This window comes from Notothenia rossii (genome assembly GCF_949606895.1).
Source record: "Notothenia rossii genome assembly, contig: scaffold_441, whole genome shotgun sequence".
NCBI classification, from domain to species: Eukaryota; Metazoa; Chordata; class Actinopteri; order Perciformes; family Nototheniidae; genus Notothenia; species Notothenia rossii.
This window is the reverse complement of record NW_027640180.1, coordinates 1-22,325: the sequence shown is the minus strand read 5'-3', so window position 1 is coordinate 22,325 and position 22,325 is coordinate 1. Positions and strand designations below refer to the sequence as shown.

Here is a 22,325-nt window from a genome sequence, read left to right as displayed (position 1 = left end):
ACTTCGGGTTGACAAAGAGGGGAATGTAAGTCACATTAAAGTCATGTGAGGCCCAGAGTCCCACAGCGGAAAAATGGCCGGTTAAGATATACGTTCCTTGATGACGTTTGCACCACCTGTTGTTTTCTAGAATGGCAACCCCCCGCCTTTAGGCTTAGTGCTCTTGGTGCAATCCAGTGTTTCCCCTACCATTGTCTTGGAGGGGCGCTGCGCCCCGCCAACGGAGCCCTGCGCCCCCCCTGAAATTCAAGCTGTTTAAAAAAAAAAAATTATAATTCTTCTTTTTTTTATTAATTATTTTTGAAATATATATTTATATATATATATAGCACCAAATTGCAACTAATTTATATCTACTGTCACTTTTCACATTGAACAGGTGCTTTTTTATTAAATAAACTAAACGCTTTCATTTTAAGTTGTGAGTTTAGTGTTTTTTGACCCTAAGAAACACTGATGCATTAGTCAATAACAATAATCCACAGCTCCTCTCTCTACTCCAGAGGATTGAAAAAAAAAATATCCCAATGCCACCCCCCCACGCTCAGACAGCCCCCCCCCCAAAGCAGTAAACCTAGGGGAAACATGGCAATCCCTGTCGGAACAAAAAGCCTGAAAGCCATGGATGGAAATATTGGCGTCGGAAATATCCTGGTGCAGCCATGTTTCAGTCAAGAGAGATATGGTACATTCTAGTGATTCCTTCCGAGAGGGTAGACAATGCTTTGTTCTTCCTTTCTTGTTTCATCTTCAATATGTTGGACATTGGGGATGCACAAACAATGGTTTAACACATTAATAAAGACAACATGCTAGTGAGCATCATCACTTAACAACATTTCCCCCTTTGAACAACAAAAGTGATATCATCTTCAACAACATAATAATAGGTGTTCCCATTAAATTGTCATCATCATTCTTAATCTCATCATCTTCACATTGTGTCCTAGCGATGAGTTATTGGTTGTTCCTTGTGGTGTCCTAAGAATGGTGGACAACAGGATCACTCAGTGTGCCATGCAGTGTAGGCAGGTGTTTGGGTTAAAGTAACTACGGGGGTTCACGAAAGGACGGAAAATAAGATAAGATGTTACATCGGATTTTATTGGAAAACGAACAGCAATCTCCTGGATGAAAATATTCATATTGGTGATGCTATAGCTTACATTAAACAAAAAATAAAATAGATTTGAAGATAGAGGACAAGTTGTGTGCAACTACTGCAAGACACTGATGAACTACACACATATTTAATGCATGCTATTTGTTGTCAGAAAATATCATCAGCTTTACATTCATAATAAAAAGGAAACATGCATTGTTTAACACAGTCTGTACACGACCCTAAAATATTTGTATTAATTAAAAAACACGAGGCGAGAGGAGAATACCTTCTGTAAAAAAACGATGTGAAAATAATATCACGAGCGGAATATAGTGAATTGTATCATTATATCCCGACTCAATAAGCTATTAGGAATGAATAAACTAATTAAAGGTCTCATAATGAAGACACTTTTTTTTAATATCGTCATTGTGCTTTGAGAGAACAGTCCTCCATCCTCTTCCAGCAGGTTGTCTGGGCGGATCACCACCCCAACTAGATAACAGATCTTTTAATATTACTCTCTTCTCCAATATCGGAGGATTGTGAGGTTGCCAGGCAGGGATATTGAGTGAGAGCTAAGAGTTTCTCCATTTCGGCCTGGCCCGCCGTCAAAACGTATTAGACAGATAAATGAGAGCTGGACCTGCGTCGGAGCTGGCCTCTTTCTGTGTCATTTATTCGTCCCCTGAATACTGGCTCAATCAGATAGCGGCAAGCCTTTCACGACAGCCACCATCTCTCTGCATCTGTTGACCTGCACTGGCTCAGGCGGGACTAATGTGGGCTGCTTCTGTGGCACTGGAACTGCTGTCTTCCCTTCACTTTCAAACTGCCTTTGTTAAGTTTGTTCCTATTCCAAAGCTCTGATCTAGAGGTCAGACTGTGTTAATTTGCCTCCTGCACTACCCTATTTTATGTTTCGTTCCCTAGAATAAGGATTTAAAGGTGGGGTATGTAATTTATTTCAGAAACACTTGTTGTTATATTCCATGGAATGCTCTTAACATCCCGATAGCAATGAATATATTAAATGCTTTCACAATAAATACATTAAAAAAATATCATCTGTGGAAGCCGTGGCGCTGTAAAAAGCACGACCAATCATCTGAGCCGGCCCGGCTAAAGTAACTGGATGGCCTACCTGCCTCTCAGCCTTCCATCTGCGCACAAACTTATCTCGTGCCCTCATTGGTCATGTGCGCGTTCGTGTGTGTTTGGAGGAGGGGCTCTGTGAGGAAGTGGCAGATTTTTTCGTGTTGTGTATTTTCAAATTCTAGCGCACTCAAGCTGGTTTCTCCAAAATTACCTACCCCACCTTTAAGTATAAAATGCATATCCCTTGAACACGCAATTTATTTTGTGCTCTAAAGTTTCATTCCTACTTTTCATCCCACTACTAATTTCCCACTAATCTACTAATCCCACTGCATTGCATACCCAGTAAAATTTAGTTAGACAGAATATTTGCACCCGGGCTACACATTGGATACTGTTTTGGATGTACAGTATAGGTATTCATGGCATGTTTCTTTGATAACTTAATTGTGCTTTTGACCTTAAAGAGTGCAGTGCTTAATGACTTAATGTCCATAATGTTGAATCTCTTAACCTTTGTTATTAACAATATGCCTTATTTCAGGCATCTAACCAAAAAAAACATTGACTTGAAGGGAACAGGAAGTGGCAAATACTTACTCATTTCCGGCTTTTAGGACTCATTCTTGCACCGCTCGGTAGTACACTTTCTGTCTCTTTCAAAAACATGCCTGCTTGCCTCTGTCCTTGCCTCAAACTTCCATTCTCACAACTGTGCAACTATATTGCATAAAGTTGGCGGTTTGTGTGGTTCAGGTGGTTTATGATTGCATATTTTTGTGAGTCAACCGATTTGATCTAATAACAGTTCTGGTGTGTGATACGAAAACTCTTACCCCTGCATCACTGGTTCCTGGTTAACCCATAACACACAGTTCATGTGTCCATCATAGAATGGCACATAACGCATCTTGATATTGTCCATTTTCTTGCAATATCTCTGGAAATATTGATGGTTTTATGGCCCTTTTGATGGATGCTTGTGTAAAACTTGTGGTAAAGGTTCTAAATAGTTATACAATTTAGAGACACATTTAGTAATTTTAACACATTTACACATTTACAGTATAATCATTTCTTATATCCTGTTTTTCATGTTGTCATTATAGCTCATTGAGTGTCATTTATTCAACAATTAAGTGTGTAGGGAAAAGATCTGAAAGGATCCAAATATATATATATTATGTAACAAGAAACAGAACCACCACCAATCAAACATTCCTGTGTGTGTGTGTGTGTGTGTGTGTGTGTGTGTGTGTGTGTGTGTGTGTGTGTGTGTGTGTGTGTGTGTGTGTGTGTGTGTGTGTGGGGGGGGGGGTGTGTGTGTGTGTGTGTGCGCGCACTCAGAAGCTGCAGTTCTTCCAGGAGGAGAAAAACAAAGAGATTGCGGTTCTGCGTCAGAGAATCAAAGAGCTGGAAGAGAACCAGCGTGTGAGCGTCATCAGCGACAGCCGGCTGAAGGAGAGGAAGATTTAGGTTGTTCAGAAGCTCCACAGGTGCATGCATCTCCTTCAGGGGACTAAAGCAATTTCTATATTTGTATATATCGGTTTCATTTACAAGAAAAACCAGTTCCTGTAGAGATGTTGACGTACTTTACATACTGCTTGTTGTTATCTTTAATGCTAGACTCTGCAGGTGACGGCACGTTTGACCGCAGGCCATTTTCTTGTCTAAGGCTTTAATCCAATCAGACGCCTGCATGGGGGGGGGGCATTGAAGTAGTAGAAGTGAGTAAATTAGATCGCTGGAAGGCCAATCCCATTCCAAGAATTCGACTCAACGAACTTGTGTTCTACGTATCTAGACTTTTTTTCAAGCAGGGCTTTTGAACTGTAGTTCCCATTGTTGAATTGTATGAAAGTCAAGAAGAACTTTTACATCTACTGGAATACATTTAAAAATCTCTTTTTTTATTTGGCTATATCAACTAACTTTTACTAATTTAAAAGTGTTCCCTGAGAAGATTCATATTTAAGAGGTTGAAAGGGCTCCTGAGCATTACTCCTGCCTAAAAACATTAATACCAAATCACCATTCCTGTGGTTGATTATGTAATATATATATATAGTATTTATAAATCCTAGCCGACAAACACTGTCACTATCTTGGATTTTGAAAATAAAATTAATATGCATAATATTTCCAAGTTAAAATGTCTAAAAACGACTTGACCCATTTCACATGTTTGCTTGTATATTTAAATGTTTCCAAATGTATCCAGCAAATTTCAAACCAACAGAGATTTTGACAAAGGTAATGTTTTGTTTCATTTGATGGCCGTGATCTCCTTTTATTTATTTATATTTTATTTGTGAAATTATCAGAGTTATGGTTGTCTGCAAGAAACTCATTATAAATTGAAATTGTACAATTTTTTACGCTTAAGATCCATGTTGTGTGTGTTTTCCTCAGACCCTGACTCAACTCCAAATATATTCCTTATACAAAGACATCCTTGACCAGTTTCCTGTATCCATGGCGATAGGAAGTGCTCTCCAATCACATCTCTGCATGGAGTGTAAGGGAAGTGCACTGTTTCCTGCTGTTTTCACCGGCTTCCTCCCATTGGTGCGTGCTCAGGACTTCACATTCGGTCCTGGAAAGCAACACAGTTTGTAACCAGTGCTCTTCTAATGTTATTTTTTTTAGTTCGATTTTTCTCACATATTTACCAACTACAACCCCGTCACATTAAATCGAAGTAAGTCGCACATTTCTCGTTGTATTTTCAGAGTCAGTTGAAGTTTAAAGGTTTTTAGAGAGCATGTTTTTTCTTTTCTTTATTTCTGTTCACTGATTTAAATGACAAAACATTTGTTTTAAGACAACTCTCTTTGTTTAACTCTCTGAAAAACTACAATACATTTAAACACATTGAGAGTAGTAGTCAGTTAAGGTCTGGTTATTGCTATAGTTATAATAATTTGTGGTACAACAACCCTTTTACTAAAAGTGCTGATGATTTCAAACTATTCTTTTGATTTATTTATTCTGTTACACAGCAGGAAACCTGTGTAATGTGGCAGCAAAGGAAATGAGAGACTAGTTAGAAATAATGTTATTAATTTCTCATAAACTTTCAGAGAATAATCCGCTGAATCTGCATTTACCCTGTTAAATGCATCCCTGCACTGACTAACAAATTGCGATTCTATGCTTTCACATATTTAAATTAATAAAAAAATAATATGCAAACATTGGATGACAAATGTGCCTATTTATATGCAAATTATTCTCAATGCAAAACACTTCTGTTCAGCAAGATCAGCGTTAATAGCCGCATGCTGTTACAGTGAAGTCATCTTAGAAACAGAGCTCTACCATACTACCATACGTAAAGGCAACATTTATACTTTGCCAAATGGATAATTGCAAACAGACGTGGAAAAAAAGGCACATTTCCCTCAAAAAATTGCAAAACTGTTATGGGTGTGTTGGTAAGACGGGGAGGATACAAATGGAAAGTGGTGTTCCCAGATCTATAAGTGGAATTCTTTGTTAAGCTTTTTATGTTTGAAGCTTCATTTTGAAACAAGTATTGATTGACAGCCTTTTCTGTTACAGAGCACCTAAGGCATCGGAAGCTGCCGCCTCGGAGACACCTGTCCACGCTTCTCAGATCGGTTCAACATGTCGAAATAATTTACACCTAACAACAATCCATCAATCTTTCCCATCTGGATGAAACCTGGCAGAGATGCAGGCTGGTTATCAGGTAACCAGCATCACACGTCTCCAGATCCCTCCCACACCTGAGACTCTCCTCTTCCAGGCCATCATTAACCCTAAGAGAGGTATGGAGGGCCCCCTGCAGACGCCACAACCCCCCAGGACCTGTGGCTCTCCAGGGGGTTCTGGGAGATCCTGCTTGAGCCTGGATGCGCGGATAGCTGTTCTTCTGGTGACTCTTGCAGGAGCTTTAATACTGCTGCTGCTCTACAAACTCTTACAGCTGAGACACAGGTGTGTAGATTTCAGAGAGTAATACGTGAATCAACAAGTACTTAATTACCGAATTCTGATACGTTGCATGTCACCAAACTTCTAGAACAGCCTCGTTTCACAGACATTTTTTAAATGGCGGCAATCTCTAACAGCATCTTAACAAAATAATGCAATGATGAGCTGAAATACTGTGCAACTTTATTTAAACTAAAACATATATTTAGAAACCAAACCCTGACTGGTTATGAGCAGGACCTGTGAACTCATGCTTGCTATTTCTTGTCGTTGTAAAAGTTATTTGTTTTTGGTCGTTTTGTACAAAGAAATGATTTGTTTAAAACAATGAATCAAATATCACGGAAGTTGATGACGATGACCTAAACTTTTATTTTCATGAACAATGTACGCTAGAGAAAGACCAGGAACATGTTTAAGCTTCTTCTTGCCCCTTTTGAACATGACGGAAACAATTTATTTTCTATTTTTTTATACCTTCAACGTTTTATTATTTTTTATTTTGCTTCTCTTTGTTATAATTATTATTTATTTATTTTGTTTTGTTTCTAACATGTTCAATAAAATTGACTAATAATTTAAAAAAAAAGTCAATCCTGTCATGGTCGACATGCAATTCCTAGAAATACGTACTTTTTGGTGTATACATTCCTATTGATTTTTGAACTTGTAAAGTGCCAGGCTAGCTGCTTCCAGTCGTTATGCTATGCTAGGCTAACCAAGCTCTGACTCCACCAAAGACAAACTTGTGCTGACTTACGTCTTGTTGGTTTGTGTTGTGTCCTGCAGGCTGAGTATGGCACGGGCGAGGCACGCGCTGGAGTACTACAGCTTCTACCACAGCGCCACCTACACACTCAAACACGCAGCGTCATGTCAGGAACTACCAGACAAAAACGGGACGGTCCCTGCAGGTAGACCACCACCTTTACAAACTGTATCCCTGGTGACACCCACTGTCATCACCCCGTTACCGCCCCCACCTCCTGCACAGCCTTCGCCTCTGCTCCACACCCCACTTTCTCTCACTCCAACACCTTCAGTCCTGGCCTTCCCTCTCCACCTGCCTGGGACCCACACCACCCCGCCGAGCCCTCACCTGTCCTGGGGCGCCTGCTCAGACGCAGATATATACTCTCGGATCGGAGCTTTCAGGCCCTCCAGGCTCTCCAGCCTCTCCAACCATTCAAAAGTCATCCTATTCGAGCATTCTTCTCTCTGACCTACCTATGATGCAAAACAAGACTGGAGATAAAAACATTTGATAAGACTGCAGTGATTACCTAAAGGGAGTTGTAAGAAATGTTCTTCTAATGGACTGATAATCACGATGATTAAGTGTTGGCTTAGAGTGATCTATACTAAATACTAGACAGTATACTGCGTACTTATTCTTATTCAGAGTTCAGATTTGAATTCAGACTTTAAGGGCCATCGAAAACCTTGCGTTTTTGTGAGACATTCAATTTGTTTATGTACTATCCATTTACAGTACAATTACCTTACTCTGTGCCAGACCTCTGAAATGTCCAGTTCAGACTGGTGGAAGTTAAGAGAACTGAAGACTTTATATAATGTATCACAGCCTTATATATTAGTTGTGAGGCAGTCCTGACGTTTGCATTGTTGGCTTAACTTTATTTTCTGTCTTACATAATGATAATACAATTCCTAAATTATTGTGTCTTCATTTTTACAGTGAAGTCATTGTAGCAGAGCCCATTGTTTCGCCAAATGGGAGGCATTTCCTCAGCTGGTTTTCCAGGCAGTGACCCTCCCTGTTTCACACCATCCTCTGTGTTTCCTCTGACTCTCTCTGTAGGAATCTTACTCTGCATTTCCTTCACTTACTGTCTTTAATGATGACTCTGAAGATGTCACAATTTCAAACGTGATTCATAAGTTGTTCAATCGTCTCTTAAACACATTCAAAATCACGTTACAATTAATACAGGTTGAACTTTAGAAAAAGGGGCTCTTTATAAAAACAGATGTTTGATAATAAGCACAGACTGATATTTTTCTTAAGTAGCCCCGTAGACAGACAGGTAACATCTGTCTGTTGTTGATCTGGTTTCCACCTTCGCCCTAACAAGCTGTTAAAATGAATTTTCTTTGAATATTTAACCATGTTTTCCCAACAGGCCTCTCATTTATAATTCAACAATAGTTTGCAAATTCATGAGGGAGGCTGTTTAAATTGATGCTTGTTGGTTGCTTTCTGCTTGCCGTGGTGAGAACTGAGACCTTTTGTGACATTCTCCCTTAGTCTTTTTCTGTATTTATGTCTGAAAGTGAGGCCAATGTCTCCATACTAAAAGCCAGTAAATTCAATCTGTGCATGTAGTGCACTGTCGTCTCTTAATTGGTTGTAAGCCGAACCAGGGAAGACAATTGAAACAATGCACTGCTGCTGCAATTAAATAAAACAAAGGAACGCTATGCAAGGATGAATATAAATGTGTTTGTGTTCTGGATCAGATTAATATTAATTGAATGTTGTTATCTCCGAATGATATGAGTAGTATTTTAAAATGCTTCATGCAGCATTGGAAATATATCTGAATCAACTGTCATTGTATTGTTTATGAAATGCACATTTTTATCTTTTTATTCAAATAGATTTTTTCTTCTTGAATCATTAGGAGTAGGATAGAGTTTAAAATAACTACAAGGCAAATTTCAATTGGTCATTTCAATATACAGTAAGTGCCTTTTATATGCCTTTACAAGCAAGTAGGACTATCAAATGGACTATGTACATAATCATTCTTAATGCATACCCCACTGATACTGGGGCATAATTAGCTAAGAGAAATCTAAAAAGAATGGCTAAAGAACAAAAAAGCAAAAATGGACAGTGATACAGCTTGGCAAAAAAAGAAACACCTGGTTGTCAACTTTTGAGAGGCGTCAATGTCAATGCCTAAACTTAACCATATTGCGAAAGTTTCACAAAACAAGGCTTACCATTTTGACACGACCATAAATGGATTAAAAGGAATCCGAACCAATCCTGAATTCGCCCTCTTATCCTAGACTGATATAAGTTTTTTTTCTCCAGGACTTTTTAGCTGTCAGGGTTGTTTTTTTTGTAGCTTCGAGTTTCAAAGCTGGATGCCGGCCACCTGACTTGCATGATATGGAGCCCCCTAGGGGACATGGAGAAGAAAAAAATAATTATTTAAAAAAAAAAAATAATAATAATAATGTTTTGCGAGATCTCGCAAAACTTTGCATTTAGCTCAATGTACTTCCTGGTCAGTTCGGCTGCTACGGCAACACAGAAACCACAACAATGGAGCGGTTCATCGATTTTACTTTGAACTTGGCCTTATATATAAAGATATAACATCAGTGCCATTCATTATCCGGCTGAACAAAACGTGCATTTATCTAACAGGTTCGTTTTCCACAGACCTTGTTTCCAGCTATTTTCCAAAATCCATGGAGAAATCCCACTGCTTTTGTGTCGAGGGAACCAGCAGCTTATTTCCGGGTTTTAGGACGCAAAAAAAAAACAAAGCTCGCTAACATTAGCTTAATGTAGCTAACATTAGCAAACAAATGTAATAGCAAAAAGCTAAGCCGTGTTAAACCTAGCATTGTGTGCAGGAAAGAAGCTGAGTCCTCACAAAGTATGTCCACGCAAGATGGTGAACTCTAATAAAAGCTGTACAAGGAGTTGGTACAAGAGGAACAGGCAACAGATGAATCACTTTTTATTTAAATAAATGTCAACGTTTTTTTTCAGCAAAAACAGTTGACTGACAATTGACACTTCTGGTTCATACATTCGACCAGGATTTTCTGTAAGTGACAATTTGTTCCAGAAGCTCTTGACTCAAAGTGCAGATCCTTAGTAATTGCATTTGTCCGCGTCTCATTCTCTGCAGCCAGTGAGAGGAAATGCTCGTTGTTCCAATTGCCCATAGTGTTGTCATCTGTGCGTAATGCCACAACAACTTCCTTACCTTGAAAAATATCAAGAGATAGGAAGACAGAAATAGAATAATGGGTGTTTAGATTGCCTCACTTACACTAGGCAGTACTTTCTGACCCTGGGTATGATCTTTACGGAAATTGAAGCCTTCATTTACTGTAGGCACATTACCTTTGAAAACAAATTGCAGTGTGTCCTGTGCAGTTAACTATGGGATAATGCATTATAGACAAGGGTGTCATTAAAAAAGTATTACCAAAAGGTCCTTATATTGCTAACAGAACAGAAAAGAATCACATTTGAGAGTCAACCTTACATTGTTTATTTGTATTTCTTATGCCTTTTATATTTTCAACTTTCCTCACACTCTCAGTAAATACAATGATCTGAAACATGCAGACCAAATGATGATGACTTTGTTCAGTAAACTTGTATCTTCTTGTGCGTAAATCAGCTGGAGAAGAGAAGGAACACCTGCAGAAGATACAAATACAGCAGCACAACAAACAATGAGCCTCTGTTTGATGTCCCACAAAAAAACGAGTGCACAAACAAAGCGATGATGGCACAGGTTCAATCGGGTCAGGTCCAGGAAGCCAAAATCAGACCAGGCTCCAAGACTTAAGAGAGGAATGGAAAGAAAAGGGACAAAGCTTGTGCATGAGCAAAGACATTGAACAACAATTTGAACACTAAAGCCAGACCATGACTACTGAAAATATATATTTACTTTTAATGCAGTTTGCTTATAATGTGAGGATGAAAGTTGAAGAGCAACTGTATAGTTTACTGTTGCTTGTAAAGCTCACTCGAGATAGAGCACGGTGATTCTTTGCTGTTCGCATCGCATTCTGTCACCAAATGAAATTATAGGGAACTAATTAAGTATTTTCTATAAGTCTCTGGGTACAGTTAATGTTATGTGTATGTAATCTAATGTGGGAATTATGTTGTATTATTATATTATTATTTGTATTGTATTGTATTTCCTTTTTATCACCACTGTAAAGTCTCTTTGAGCACCTGAAAAAGCGTTAGAAATTAAATGTATCATTATTATTATTATGTGAAAGATTCATGACATTCTGGCCAAACCCGTGTCAGCCATGTTTTTTGTTTCACACAGGGAAAGTTGATGATCACAAGACATGGGAGTTTGCCCCTAACATTTTAGGGGGAAAAAGTATCTACATTTTGGAGTCATTTTTGTGAAACCATGGTTTTGCCCTGTTGAACAATACAGCTATTAAACAGTTTTATGTTAGACTGGTCAGTTGTCGAGATGTTTTGGTCTGCACACAATTGTTTGGTGATCTCACATGCATTATTACATGAATAAATATAAGCTCTACTGAAGCTTTTTCCTAATGAACTTACATTTTGGATTGATTGAAAATATACTGTATTTTAATGTTTATAATTAAATATACATATTTTCATTTTTTAAATCATCAAGTATCTGCCTGGCCTACATTTTCCATCGTTCCGTTCCAAAGACAGAAAAATGAATTGGCTCTTGCATCACAGACTGCACCAAATGTTATTTGAGGTCATCTCTATGAAAAGATTCAGGCTCATGCTCCCAAAATGATTAGAAATATGCTGTAATCACATAATAATTTCATATGCAGGGACTCCATCACATATATGTTGACTACCTAAAATGTAATGTTGTTTCCTTCCAAAAGAGAATCTTCCTACTCCGCGGTTTGCCTCTAAGCGTGTTAACAACAACAGTACCTAAAAGAAAACCAAGCAGGGTTTGTCTCTGCGAGGCTGTGAGAGCCCGTAACGTAATTCCTCTGACAGAAAACACCACCGGCGTTCGCTACGAGGGAAACATGACTGATCAGTTCAAGAGCGTATAGCTGAATGTAATCCTACGGTGGCCCTGAGAGGCCAGGGTGCTGCAAATAAAAGAACGCTGCAAATAAAAAAAACGCTGCAAATAAAAAAAACGCTGCAAATAAAAAACGCCGCGATGCAAATAAAAAAGCCACAACGGAAGTGAATTACCGAGGACTATTATTGCTGATGCACATACGACGGAAGTGAATTACCGGGGACTATTATTGCTGATGCACATGCGTTTTTTTTATGCGAGAGAAGAAGAAGGCTGGGGGATCTCCGGGAAACATCTCATGGGTAAGTTTATAATGTTAAAGTTACACAGGATGTAGATAATATCTGTCGCTGCCGTATTTATGACTTTAAATGACGTTATTTTGTGTGTGGGAGCAGATTATGTGTGTAGTGTATAATGTTAGTAGAACATAGCTTTGATCAAAACTGCAGAAAGCTATTTTCAAGTTGTTTGCTTGTCTGTAAAAACTGTTTGATTCTGCTCGATTTATCCGTGCAGCTTGAACCGTTTTAAATCTAGACCACACACACACACACACACACACACACACTCACAGACTCACAGTATTCTTGCGTGTTTAACTGCCTGAAACTTGTCTTGCCCTTGTCAGTGGGGAATGTCGTGATTAAGACACACTTGCAATCCATTTTGGGAGATTCCTTGTATTAAGCCAGCGTTGAAAGTAGTACTGATTAGTCTTTCCAAATGTGTTAGTGTTATTTAAAAACTAGTGCAGTGCCCGTTCGGGGCATGGCCGTTCAAAGCTTGTGCCTGTACTAAGCGGACCGATTGTTTGGCTCCCATAATTGCTGCTTGCAATGTTGTCCGGGGGGCGTACCGGAGCGCGTAGATTCGTCAAAAATAAAGGTTTAGAAAAATGAATCCCAAAAAATTCTAAATGAAGGATGCAAATCATCATGCAATCCGCAAGCCATATCCGAAAGCTTAGGTCGATCTGACAAACAGTCAGAGAGATATGCGAGCCACAGACACACACACAGACACACACACACGGACATTTCTTGCTTTATATATAGATAGATAGATAGATAGAAAGATGTTCATGCAATTGAAGCGCAAAGCAACCTAATGATACTTTATTTGTTTTCTTGCAGGTCATAATGTATTGTCCTTTTTGTGGACAGCAGCAGGACTCTAAATCAGCCTTTTGCTGTTCATGTGGCAAGGACCTCAAATTCCTGTGTGATGTTGATAAAACAGGCACAAGTGGAGGTAATTTTTATTTTTTTATTTTTTGAATTAGGCTTAGGCAATGTACACTCTATATCTTATGAGTATGGGTGAGAACACTCTATGTCTCTCTGTTCTTTGTCATTGACGATTGATTGGACTCTTATTTCAAGCAGAGGCTACAGGAAAAAGCACACTGGAGTTATTCCGGACTTTCCGGAGTGTAAAAGAGAAGGAGAGACGAGCAGGTTTTAAGAAAAAAAAAACACCATCAAAAGACAACCTGAAGGTTGTGAAGGTACATTTTTTTGCTGAGATAGACTAATAATTTGCCGACAGTCCATTCTGTCATGTATTTATAGTGTCACTGAACTAGTTAACAGTCGCCTATTTCGTTGTTTCTCTGTAGATTTCAGTAGGCCTTATGAGGCTGAAAGATGGTGTACTGAAGACTGTAAGAGGAACAGTACTTCCCCTTTTGATGCGACCAGAGTCGGATGCGGACGAATTGCAGAGAGCTGCTGAGCAAAAAATGAAGACCTTCGACAGAAATTTACATGGTGGTCCCTACGTACTGCTCTACCCTGACGGTACAAAGATAACTAATATACCAGGAACAGAAGTACCCTTCACTCTAAACGAGTACAAAGAGGTAGTGGGGAAGGCCTACCAACGTATCACACTGTACATTTGTACAGCTGAAGATTTCTTTACATCTTGTAAGTAATTGTGAAATTAATTACCAACCAAGAAGAGCTTTTTAAATTGATTTGTTTGTCAAGGAAAGCACTCTGTTGTTCTGAGTAGTCTAAAATCCTCTTATACCTGTTCTTGTATTTCACAGCTCAGGAAACCAGCTCTGAATCCAACTCATCGGATTCAGAGGTGATCATCATGAGTCCAACTTCTGCAGAATTCAATGCAGCTGATACATTAGTGAGTACTACATTTGTTGTATCTTAGATCGCTTATATTGTAAATTCTATCTGGAAGTGAAAATGTTTCTAGATTTCACATAGACGGCATATTTTTACGATGAAACATGTCCCAAAATAGCATTTTAAATTGCGGTAAATGTTGCAGCGTCCTGGCTTACACATATTATACAAACTTAAGAAAACAACTTTATTTAGTGCAGATCCCTGCAAAATCACACCATAATAATGTGTATGTTTTTCACTGAAAGTAATAATGTAAGAAGGATCATTCCCCCTGGCGCAAATCACATACACTTTCTGTTAGAATAATAGAATTCAATATTTATGTTCAAATGTGTTAAGCTCTAGTTCTGTCAAATTTGAAGTGTCACACTGATATATTGTTTTTTACTTCCAGGTATGGGAACCTGCAGAGTCAGGCAGTGATTCAGCAGCTCCGGTAATTGTGGCTCCAAAACATTGTCTTTTGTTCACATTTAGCCTTGTCTGGAAATATTGTCACACAATTAATGTCTTAAACTACATGAAATAACGTGTCACACTGACCCAGAGATCCACGTTTGTGTACATTAGAATAGTCTTTTCTTTCTAAATCAGCCTTCAGATAGCCATGATTTAAAATACTTCAACTTACCTGTCCTATCCCTGTTATGGTTTGTGATTCAGGTCTTATTTTCTGACTCACAAGAGGGCCCAGGAACATCAGGAGGTGTGCTGGAAACTGCGTGCTATAGGTATTATACTTTCCTTTCTACAATTCAAGTATGTTTTATATGAAAACATCAACAATGTAAACTTGTGTATGTCAATTTCTCAGCAAATATACTCAGCTGTATGCGCCCATTGTAATAGAGGATAAGGATGACTCAGACAGTGTTGAGTGCAGTCATGACATTCCAGAGGATACAAAGTAAGAGAAAAGTTACCCTTACTTCAACTGTGGTTGTTATTTTTCCTGATCAAAAATGTGTGCTATGGTGTACCATTTAACATGGTCATAATTTATCTGATGACAGGGTGGACCAGCAATCACTTTCTGAGATAACTGCAAACCTGGCCCTAGAGATTGACCATCGAGCTGTCAGCAGATTTAACATCTGTCGCTCGAACATCTGGGATGGAGCAGTCAGAGGATTCAAAAGGGCAACATTCTCAGAAAAGAAAGACATCCTGGTGAAATTCTCTGACGATGAAGGGAGGTTTGAGGAAGGTCTCGATACAGGTGGCCCCAAGAGAGAATTCCTCTCCCTTCTCATGACAGAGCTGAACAAACGGCCCATATTTGATGGACCTGTGGAGAGCCGCTACCTGGTCTACAATTCAACAGGTTCTGTTTTGTGTATAATGTTTTAAAAGAACCCATATTTCAACCTTGCAGTGTTTTCAAATATAGAAACTGATTTAATATTTCTTTATTCTGCATTATCTTGGACAGCTATCAGAGAGGATGAGTATTATTTAGCAGGGAAGATGATTGCTGTGTCCATTGTGCATGGTGGACCAGGTCCTAATTTTCTGTCAGAGGATCTGGTCAGCTACATCTCAGGGCAGAGCAGTTTCAAGGCATCTGTCGGAGACATTACAGATGAGGAGATAGGGAAAGTCCTACAAGAGGTATGAGAAGGGTGTGAAATTCTAGAATAGGTAAAGAGAGAGTTTTGTCCACTTAAACCATTCTTTCAAGATATACTTCTGGCATTACCATTTTTTATAATTACGTGTCATATTTGAAATGTGTGGGACTCTGTTATCTCTTCTTTTAGATTCAGAATTCACCCTCAGTGGAGATCCTTCAGGACTTGATGATACGGAACAGTGCCATGTTGCAGACTGCTGGGTGCTTCAGACATGTCAGGTCATGTGAAGAAAAAAGAATGATAGTAGAGGATTACCTGAAGTGGTACATAATCCACAGGAACAACACTGCAATCGAAAGGTAGGTTTTTGTATTTCATTGTTATTGCTAAAATAATTATGAAAAACGTGTTGCTGTTGTCCCATTTTCTTGCTTACTTACTTCTACATGATGCACATGTATCTTTGCATGCATCTTTTAATTGTATTTTAGATTCAAGGCTGGACTTGAAAGTTTGCAGTTTCTGACAGCTCTGCAGCAGCATCCGACGGTCCTGACCCCTGCTCTCTGTCATGCCGATGTGAAGCTGTCTGCTGCAGAGATGGAAAATCTGTTCCAGCCTGAATTTAGTCAACAGGGAAGCAACAGAAGGGCTCAGGAAGAGAAAGCTATGAGTTACTGGGCAGATTATCTTCTCGATTGTGAAGGTTAGTCAATTTGCTCTTGTCTGATTTTTATACACACAGATTATAAAGAGTTCCGGTGTTGATGTAGATAGTATTTACTGTCAATTGATTCCAATGTTCTCTACTTTTTAGAAAATGACAGCTCAGTGACCTTGGAGGAGGTGTTAATGTTCGCTACAGGTGTGCCATGTGTGCCTCCTGCTGGTATGAGTCCTCTGCCACGCCTTCAGTTCCTATGTTCTACAACGTCAACATTCCCAATGACAAATACCTGTGCCAACATTTTAAAGCTTCCTCTTTTGGACACTTATGGTGCCTTCAAAGCCAACATGAACTTTGGCATTAATAATTCCCCCGGCTTTGGGTGCCTTTAAACAATTAAATAACTTGTGGTAAAAGTTAATGTTCCCACACACAGTAGCTACACAGTCCGTTGTTTTCATGTTGCGATCTGTCAGACCAAAATGTTGTGACGTAAGAGAGATGTGAGTATTTTTCATGGCAGATTTGTCCTATTTCATATCTAACATGTGAACAACACCACACATTTGTATTGTATTGTTATTGTATTCTCGTTAGGTAGGTAAGGTAGACCGTGGTTAAATCAAGAGTTCAGAACATGTGTTAAGATGTTTTACAAATATTTACATAAACAGTAAATAAAGACTGCAAAAGGCACCTTGTTGTGCAAATTTTGTTTTGCCCATTTTATCAACATGTTTTTACATGGACTTTGTGAAAGAGTAAAGCTGAATGACTCTTCATTAAATGGTTTAAAAGTGTTTCATTTTAACGTAAGGACTTGTTTTTCTACGTATAGCATATGTTACACACTCGCTACAAAGATGACACAGCTGTAGCTGGTTCACAAGATTTTATTCTCAGATCCACTGTGAAAACAGAAATAACAGTAGCATATGTGACTGATGCAATGAATGAATGTTATTGTTGATTCATCAATTTGTTATGGGCTGTGTCTGAAATCACTCAATACTCCCTATATAGAATTCCCTATATAAGGAGTAGGGAGTAGTGAATGAGTGATTTCGGACACGCCTTGGTCTTTAAAATGTCAGAAAGTGAAGCCTCACAGAGAACAAATTAATCCAGCAAATATTCACATTTTAGAGGCTGGAACCTGCTTATATTCAAAATTAAAATCAATTACCAAAATATTAGGTGTATAATCTTCTGACGATCGACCATTCAACTGATAACACGGATGTAACACTAAACATGTTTTACAAAATACATGAATATGCTGTATGTTTATTTAAACAAAGAAAGGTTTCAGTCTAATGACTTATGCAAAGATACAAGCTGAATATTTCACTGGACTTATCTACTCAGAATTGCAGCATTCTAAATAATATTCAACCTACATTGGAAACTTGTACACACAAAAAAGGTTCTGGGGGGCTGGTGGGGCAATGTATTCTACACTCCAGACATGTTTTTCATGGAAATGTAATTCTGAACAGCAGCTGTCCAGTTCACTGGTGGAGCCAACCCACTCCGTCTTTGCAAGTCCACAAAATGCATCTCCAGATTCTCATCACCACACAAATTGTACTGGGATGATGCTTGCATGATGCCATCAAAGTGGTGTAGGGCTTCCCAGGACACTGGAAATCCACACTCCCTTCCGCCAAACCTATGACCAGTCATAAATTGAAACATGAGTCAAGTGATTACAAATGGATCATTTAACCCCCCAAACATGCTAGATAAGCATTATAACTAAAACTCCATTGAGTCAGTTCTTCGTTAATTAAATCCTAAACAAAGAGCTTTGACTTGAGAAATTAATCTCAGGTTGACAGCAGCTCTTTCAGTCAAATATGGTCATTCTACTCACTTTCTAACACAAGGTACTTTTTGGAATTGAGTAAGATAAATCGACAGAATAGCTTTGGATATCTTCTGATTTAGGTTTTGTGTTGGAATCCATTTTTAGTCGTTTAAGACTTGAAATCATTTTGAAATAATGAGTTTTCAGACTAAATGAATCACGTTATTTATCAAGTGACAAACTTGTCATATTGGGCTGATACACCAAATTATATGAAGTCAGATATATTTTAAAGTAATATTACCAAACAATTTGAATACAAACCTGTGAGGCAGGTGGTACATGGCATCAGGTTTACCTGATGGACACTGAGACAGGCGAACAGGTCTGATGGTGTGGTTGTTCCACAGCTGTCTGTACTCATCGAGGTCTTTTTGGAAGATGCCCAAAAACACATATCGCAGCAGACACTTGTGCTCATGGCTCCCATTGAAGAGGTGCCTCTCTCTAAGGTCACTGAAGAGCTCGATCCAGAACTGAGTCCTAATGGTGGAATTCAAAACCCCCGAAGAGGCTAAAACTCTTATACGTTTTCTCTGGAGTTTAAATAAATTCTAATTGATCAGTAAAGTCTATGACCATTATTCGGAGGGAAATGCTACATTATATATTTTAGAAACCTGAAGGCATTTATAGATTTGTATGCAAGTATTATCCAAAAAACGCAATACCTCAGATCAGTGGTTCTCAACCTTTTCACACCAAGTACCACCTGAGAAAATAGTTGGCTCTCCAAGTACCACCATATGACCAATGTTAAAATACAGTCTATGCACAGTTCATGCAGGACTCTGAGGCAAATGTATTCATAATAATATTATTTATTGTGCTTGCTTACACACACACACACACACACACACACACACACACACACACACACATTATTGGACCTGACCTTAAAAGGCTATACCTTTGCTTTCTGAAGAAAGACCACCAACTCTCGATGCGCTGGTTTGCAGTTGAGGTACCATACATGTGACTGAGGGCTCCTGCAAAATCATCTGTGTGTTGAGATCGTAATGTGCAGTTAATGGCTGCCATAGTGCCGTTTTCAGTTCCACAGTCAGTGCGAAGGCGGGCTGGAAGTAGTCCAAACTCCGATACACACTGCAGGTAGTACTGCGCAATGATGCCCGGATCGTTGTTAGTGCTGCCACTCCTGAGCCACATAACTTTCCTTGAAAAGCCGTCGATGCAGCCACTGATGGCAATACCAAAGGGTTTAAGTTTATCATATCCATCAGCGTGCCACACTTGGTTTGGTCCTGCTGTGACGTATCCCCTTCGGACAAACCTTCGCCTGGAACGAAGTTGAACACCAGATGGATCTAGTCTGGAAATCGTCTGTCTAACATCCTCCCTTTTTACTGTCAGGTGATACTTTTGTTGCAATGTCTGCCACATAGCTCTGTAACCCAACAGCCGACCCGAGCCTCTCAGTTCATGTGCAACAGTTTGGTGTACAGTGCCAATGGGAGTGTAGTCTGTCCTTCTTGTTAAGCCAGCGTTCTGTAGCCTCCTCTTTAAGGTCCTCAGACTAAGAAAAATGTTGTGTCTTTTTTCTAGAAAATCAAGTATCACTTCATAAGCGTGTCCCTCCGTGAAGTACTTGTGGATGAGGCCTGCCTTGATTCCTTCATTAGATGCTGTGACTGAAGGGAAAAGACAACAGTGTCATTAGGAATGAAACTTAATAACAAAAAACCTATTAAGAAAAAAATGAAAATGTATCAGTAATGAGGAAAATACCTGAAATGTTTGATGCATAAGTGTATGTTTTCAGTATGTTCAATGCGTGAACAATTCCAGACATGAGGAGCAAAAAAGAAGAGAAATAAACAGGCAAAGGACAACATATTGGGATACTTACATAATTGGTAAGGATAAAAATACATATCAATCTAGAGGTAGCAAACAAAAAGGTACCCTTTTAATGCCTGTATTTGTGCATAAACGCATCAGAAGGCTCAACCCTCAGCACATGAAGGAGCACATAATTGGTCAACTTTGGTATTTCACCTGATTTTTTTACTTGTTGGCATTTTTTTTTATCAGTAGTTCTAAATCATGTTGAAATTGCCATGACTGACAATAATATGTGTATAGCATATATTAAAATGGCAACAAATCATATACAAATAAGACATTATCACTGTACTGGTGAAATTCTTGACTTTTAAGGAGGAGCTTACCATCTTCGAGAAAGGGAGCCAAACATTCAATGTTGCTGCCACAGGAGCCGCAAAACCTCCCAAAACACCCAGCAGTCCCACAATATGGACAATACATTGCCTGTGGAAAAAGAGCAATGTGAATGTTATTCATTTGCAATTAAGTAACAGCTACTTGGTAAGCTATTGCAGCAGGTAATGTTACCTGCAAACAGCGGACACTAATTTAACAGCAGATATCAGCTGCAATCACTTAATATCTGAACCATGCATCTACAATGTCAAAATACATTAAAAAAAAAAAAGAAAGATTTAAAGCCAGTACACTTCTCAAAGGAAGCACGTCTTGGATAGGATAGAGACCCTTCTCTATCTCTAAGCAGGATAAGAGACCCTCATTTATCTCTAGACAGGCACATTTAGATGACATGTTGATGGAGTCAAGATTGACTACAGGATGTTAGTGAAGATCTATACTTGTATGTATTCAATATAGGGCTGGGCAACGATTATAACGCGTTAACTTGCCCAGCCCTAATTCAGTAAAAGTTGTTCCTTCAGAGCATGTTGAGGAGAGGACCCGAGCTCGTCTGTTGAATAAAGGCATATTCAACTTACTTTGTGTGTCTTAGCATCATCTTTAAGTCCCGGTCGGCTCAGATCCGTTTGTTTAGAAAACAGCTAACGTTAGCAGATAAAAGTAGCTATGTTCTACTAACATTATACACTACACACATAATCTGCTCCCACACACAAAATAACGTCATTTAAAGTCATAAATACGGCAGCGACAGATATTATCTACATCCTGTGTAACTTTAACATTATAAACTTACCCATGAGATGTTTCCCGGAGATCCCCCAGCCTTCTTCTTCTCTCGCATAAAAAAAACGCATGTGCATCAGCAATAATAGTCCCCGGTAATTAACTTCCGTCGTATGTGCATCAGCAATAATAGTCCCCGGTAATTCACTTCCGTTGTGGCTTTTTTATTTGCATCGCGGCGTTTTTTATTTGCAGCGTTTTTTTTATTTGCAGCGTTTTTTTTATTTGCAGCGTTCTTTTATTTGCAGCACCCTGGCCTCTCAGGGCCACCGTATTAAATTAATGCGGTTCAGTTTATGTGAGTGTGACTTTGAATCTGGGTGGAGATTCGCGGGGTTTATTGATGTGTTATAAATAGAGGGGAACATAAATTAACGTCATTGAGATTGAGGAATCAGGAGAGGCCACTAGTAAGTGTGATTATTGTACTGAATGTGATTTAATGTGTATGGGATATGTGTGATCCTAGTTGTTGTATTGTTGTTGTCCTTTTTCTTCTAAAGTTAACAACCTATTTAGATTTGATTAAATCATCAAAACTAGGAGTTGTTTCCGTCCATCTTGATTCCACCCATACTGTCGGGAGATAGACAGTACAGTAACATCTTCTTCTTATATCCGTTAGAGCAGCTAGCACCAGATGCTATTAACAACAGCGCCGATACCGGTGCACCCTCTCACTCGCTCGCTCCCATGCTCACTCGCACTTTGGCTGTGAGCTGCGGGCGCCTGATAAGCCAACATCCCCCACTTTCATCACTTACAGTGCCCATCGTACAGGGCAGAAAAACATGTAACCGGGGTGAAAAGGGTGTTACATTTTATTTATTATATTTATTGGGTTTTTCAACATAGAAAGAACATACAGTCATACATACATACATTGACACATGGAAAAATAATCCTTCCCTCCCCCCACCCTCAACATCGGACATTCAGGGAAACCTCACAGATTGAAATAAAACAGGAGTAAATACAATCAGATATAAGTAAAGGATGTGAAACAATAATACAAAAAATGTATATGAAAGGATAATTAGTTTCTATATTTAGATATAATTATTATCGTTATTATTATAAGCAGCATTGTTATTATTCCTTATTATCTATCA

General features: G+C 38.9%; 3 protein-coding genes across 10 annotated transcripts; 2 read left to right on the top strand and 1 right to left on the bottom strand.

The window, feature by feature from the left end:
- Positions 1-4,564: 4,564 nt before the first annotated feature.
- Positions 4,565-8,608, top strand: LOC307026989 (uncharacterized protein). The gene is made up of 3 exons (XM_079695146.1): positions 4,565-4,907; positions 5,771-6,169; positions 6,956-8,608. Exons 2-3 carry the CDS (start codon positions 5,904-5,906, stop codon positions 7,386-7,388), a joined length of 699 nt encoding a protein of 232 aa, XP_079551272.1. The 5' UTR covers positions 4,565-4,907; positions 5,771-5,903; the 3' UTR covers positions 7,389-8,608.
- Positions 8,609-12,167: 3,559 nt separating this feature from the next.
- On the top strand, positions 12,168-17,146 carry LOC307026992 (uncharacterized protein). 4 transcript variants are annotated; one of them, XM_079695153.1, is made up of 12 exons: positions 12,168-12,254; positions 13,089-13,206; positions 13,341-13,453; positions 13,574-13,883; positions 14,009-14,100; positions 14,500-14,541; positions 14,769-14,836; positions 14,920-15,012; positions 15,119-15,429; positions 15,866-16,038; positions 16,171-16,385; positions 16,497-17,146. In XM_079695153.1, exons 1-10 carry the CDS (start codon positions 12,207-12,209, stop codon positions 15,964-15,966), a joined length of 1,296 nt encoding a protein of 431 aa, XP_079551279.1. In that variant the 5' UTR covers positions 12,168-12,206; the 3' UTR covers positions 15,967-16,038; positions 16,171-16,385; positions 16,497-17,146. The 4 variants fall into 4 exon arrangements, with proteins under 4 accessions (XP_079551279.1, XP_079551278.1, XP_079551281.1 ...); XM_079695152.1 differs by having other exon boundaries at positions 13,341-13,462; XM_079695155.1 differs by lacking the exon at positions 14,920-15,012 and having other exon boundaries at positions 13,341-13,462.
- Positions 17,147-17,223: 77 nt separating this feature from the next.
- LOC307026990 (uncharacterized protein) lies at positions 17,224-21,441 on the bottom strand. Of its 5 annotated transcripts, none has more exons than XM_079695150.1 (5): positions 21,224-21,435; positions 20,409-20,508; positions 19,127-19,868; positions 18,515-18,699; positions 17,224-18,018 (listed from the first exon to the last, which is right to left on the bottom strand). In XM_079695150.1, exons 1-5 carry the CDS (start codon positions 21,269-21,271, stop codon positions 17,858-17,860), a joined length of 1,236 nt encoding a protein of 411 aa, XP_079551276.1. In that variant the 5' UTR covers positions 21,272-21,435; the 3' UTR covers positions 17,224-17,857. The 5 variants fall into 5 exon arrangements, with proteins under 5 accessions (XP_079551276.1, XP_079551273.1, XP_079551274.1 ...); XM_079695147.1 differs by having other exon boundaries at positions 18,481-18,699; positions 21,224-21,434; XM_079695148.1 differs by lacking the exon at positions 21,224-21,435 and adding an exon at positions 21,006-21,213 and having other exon boundaries at positions 18,481-18,699.
- Positions 21,442-22,325: the final 884 nt, after the last annotated feature.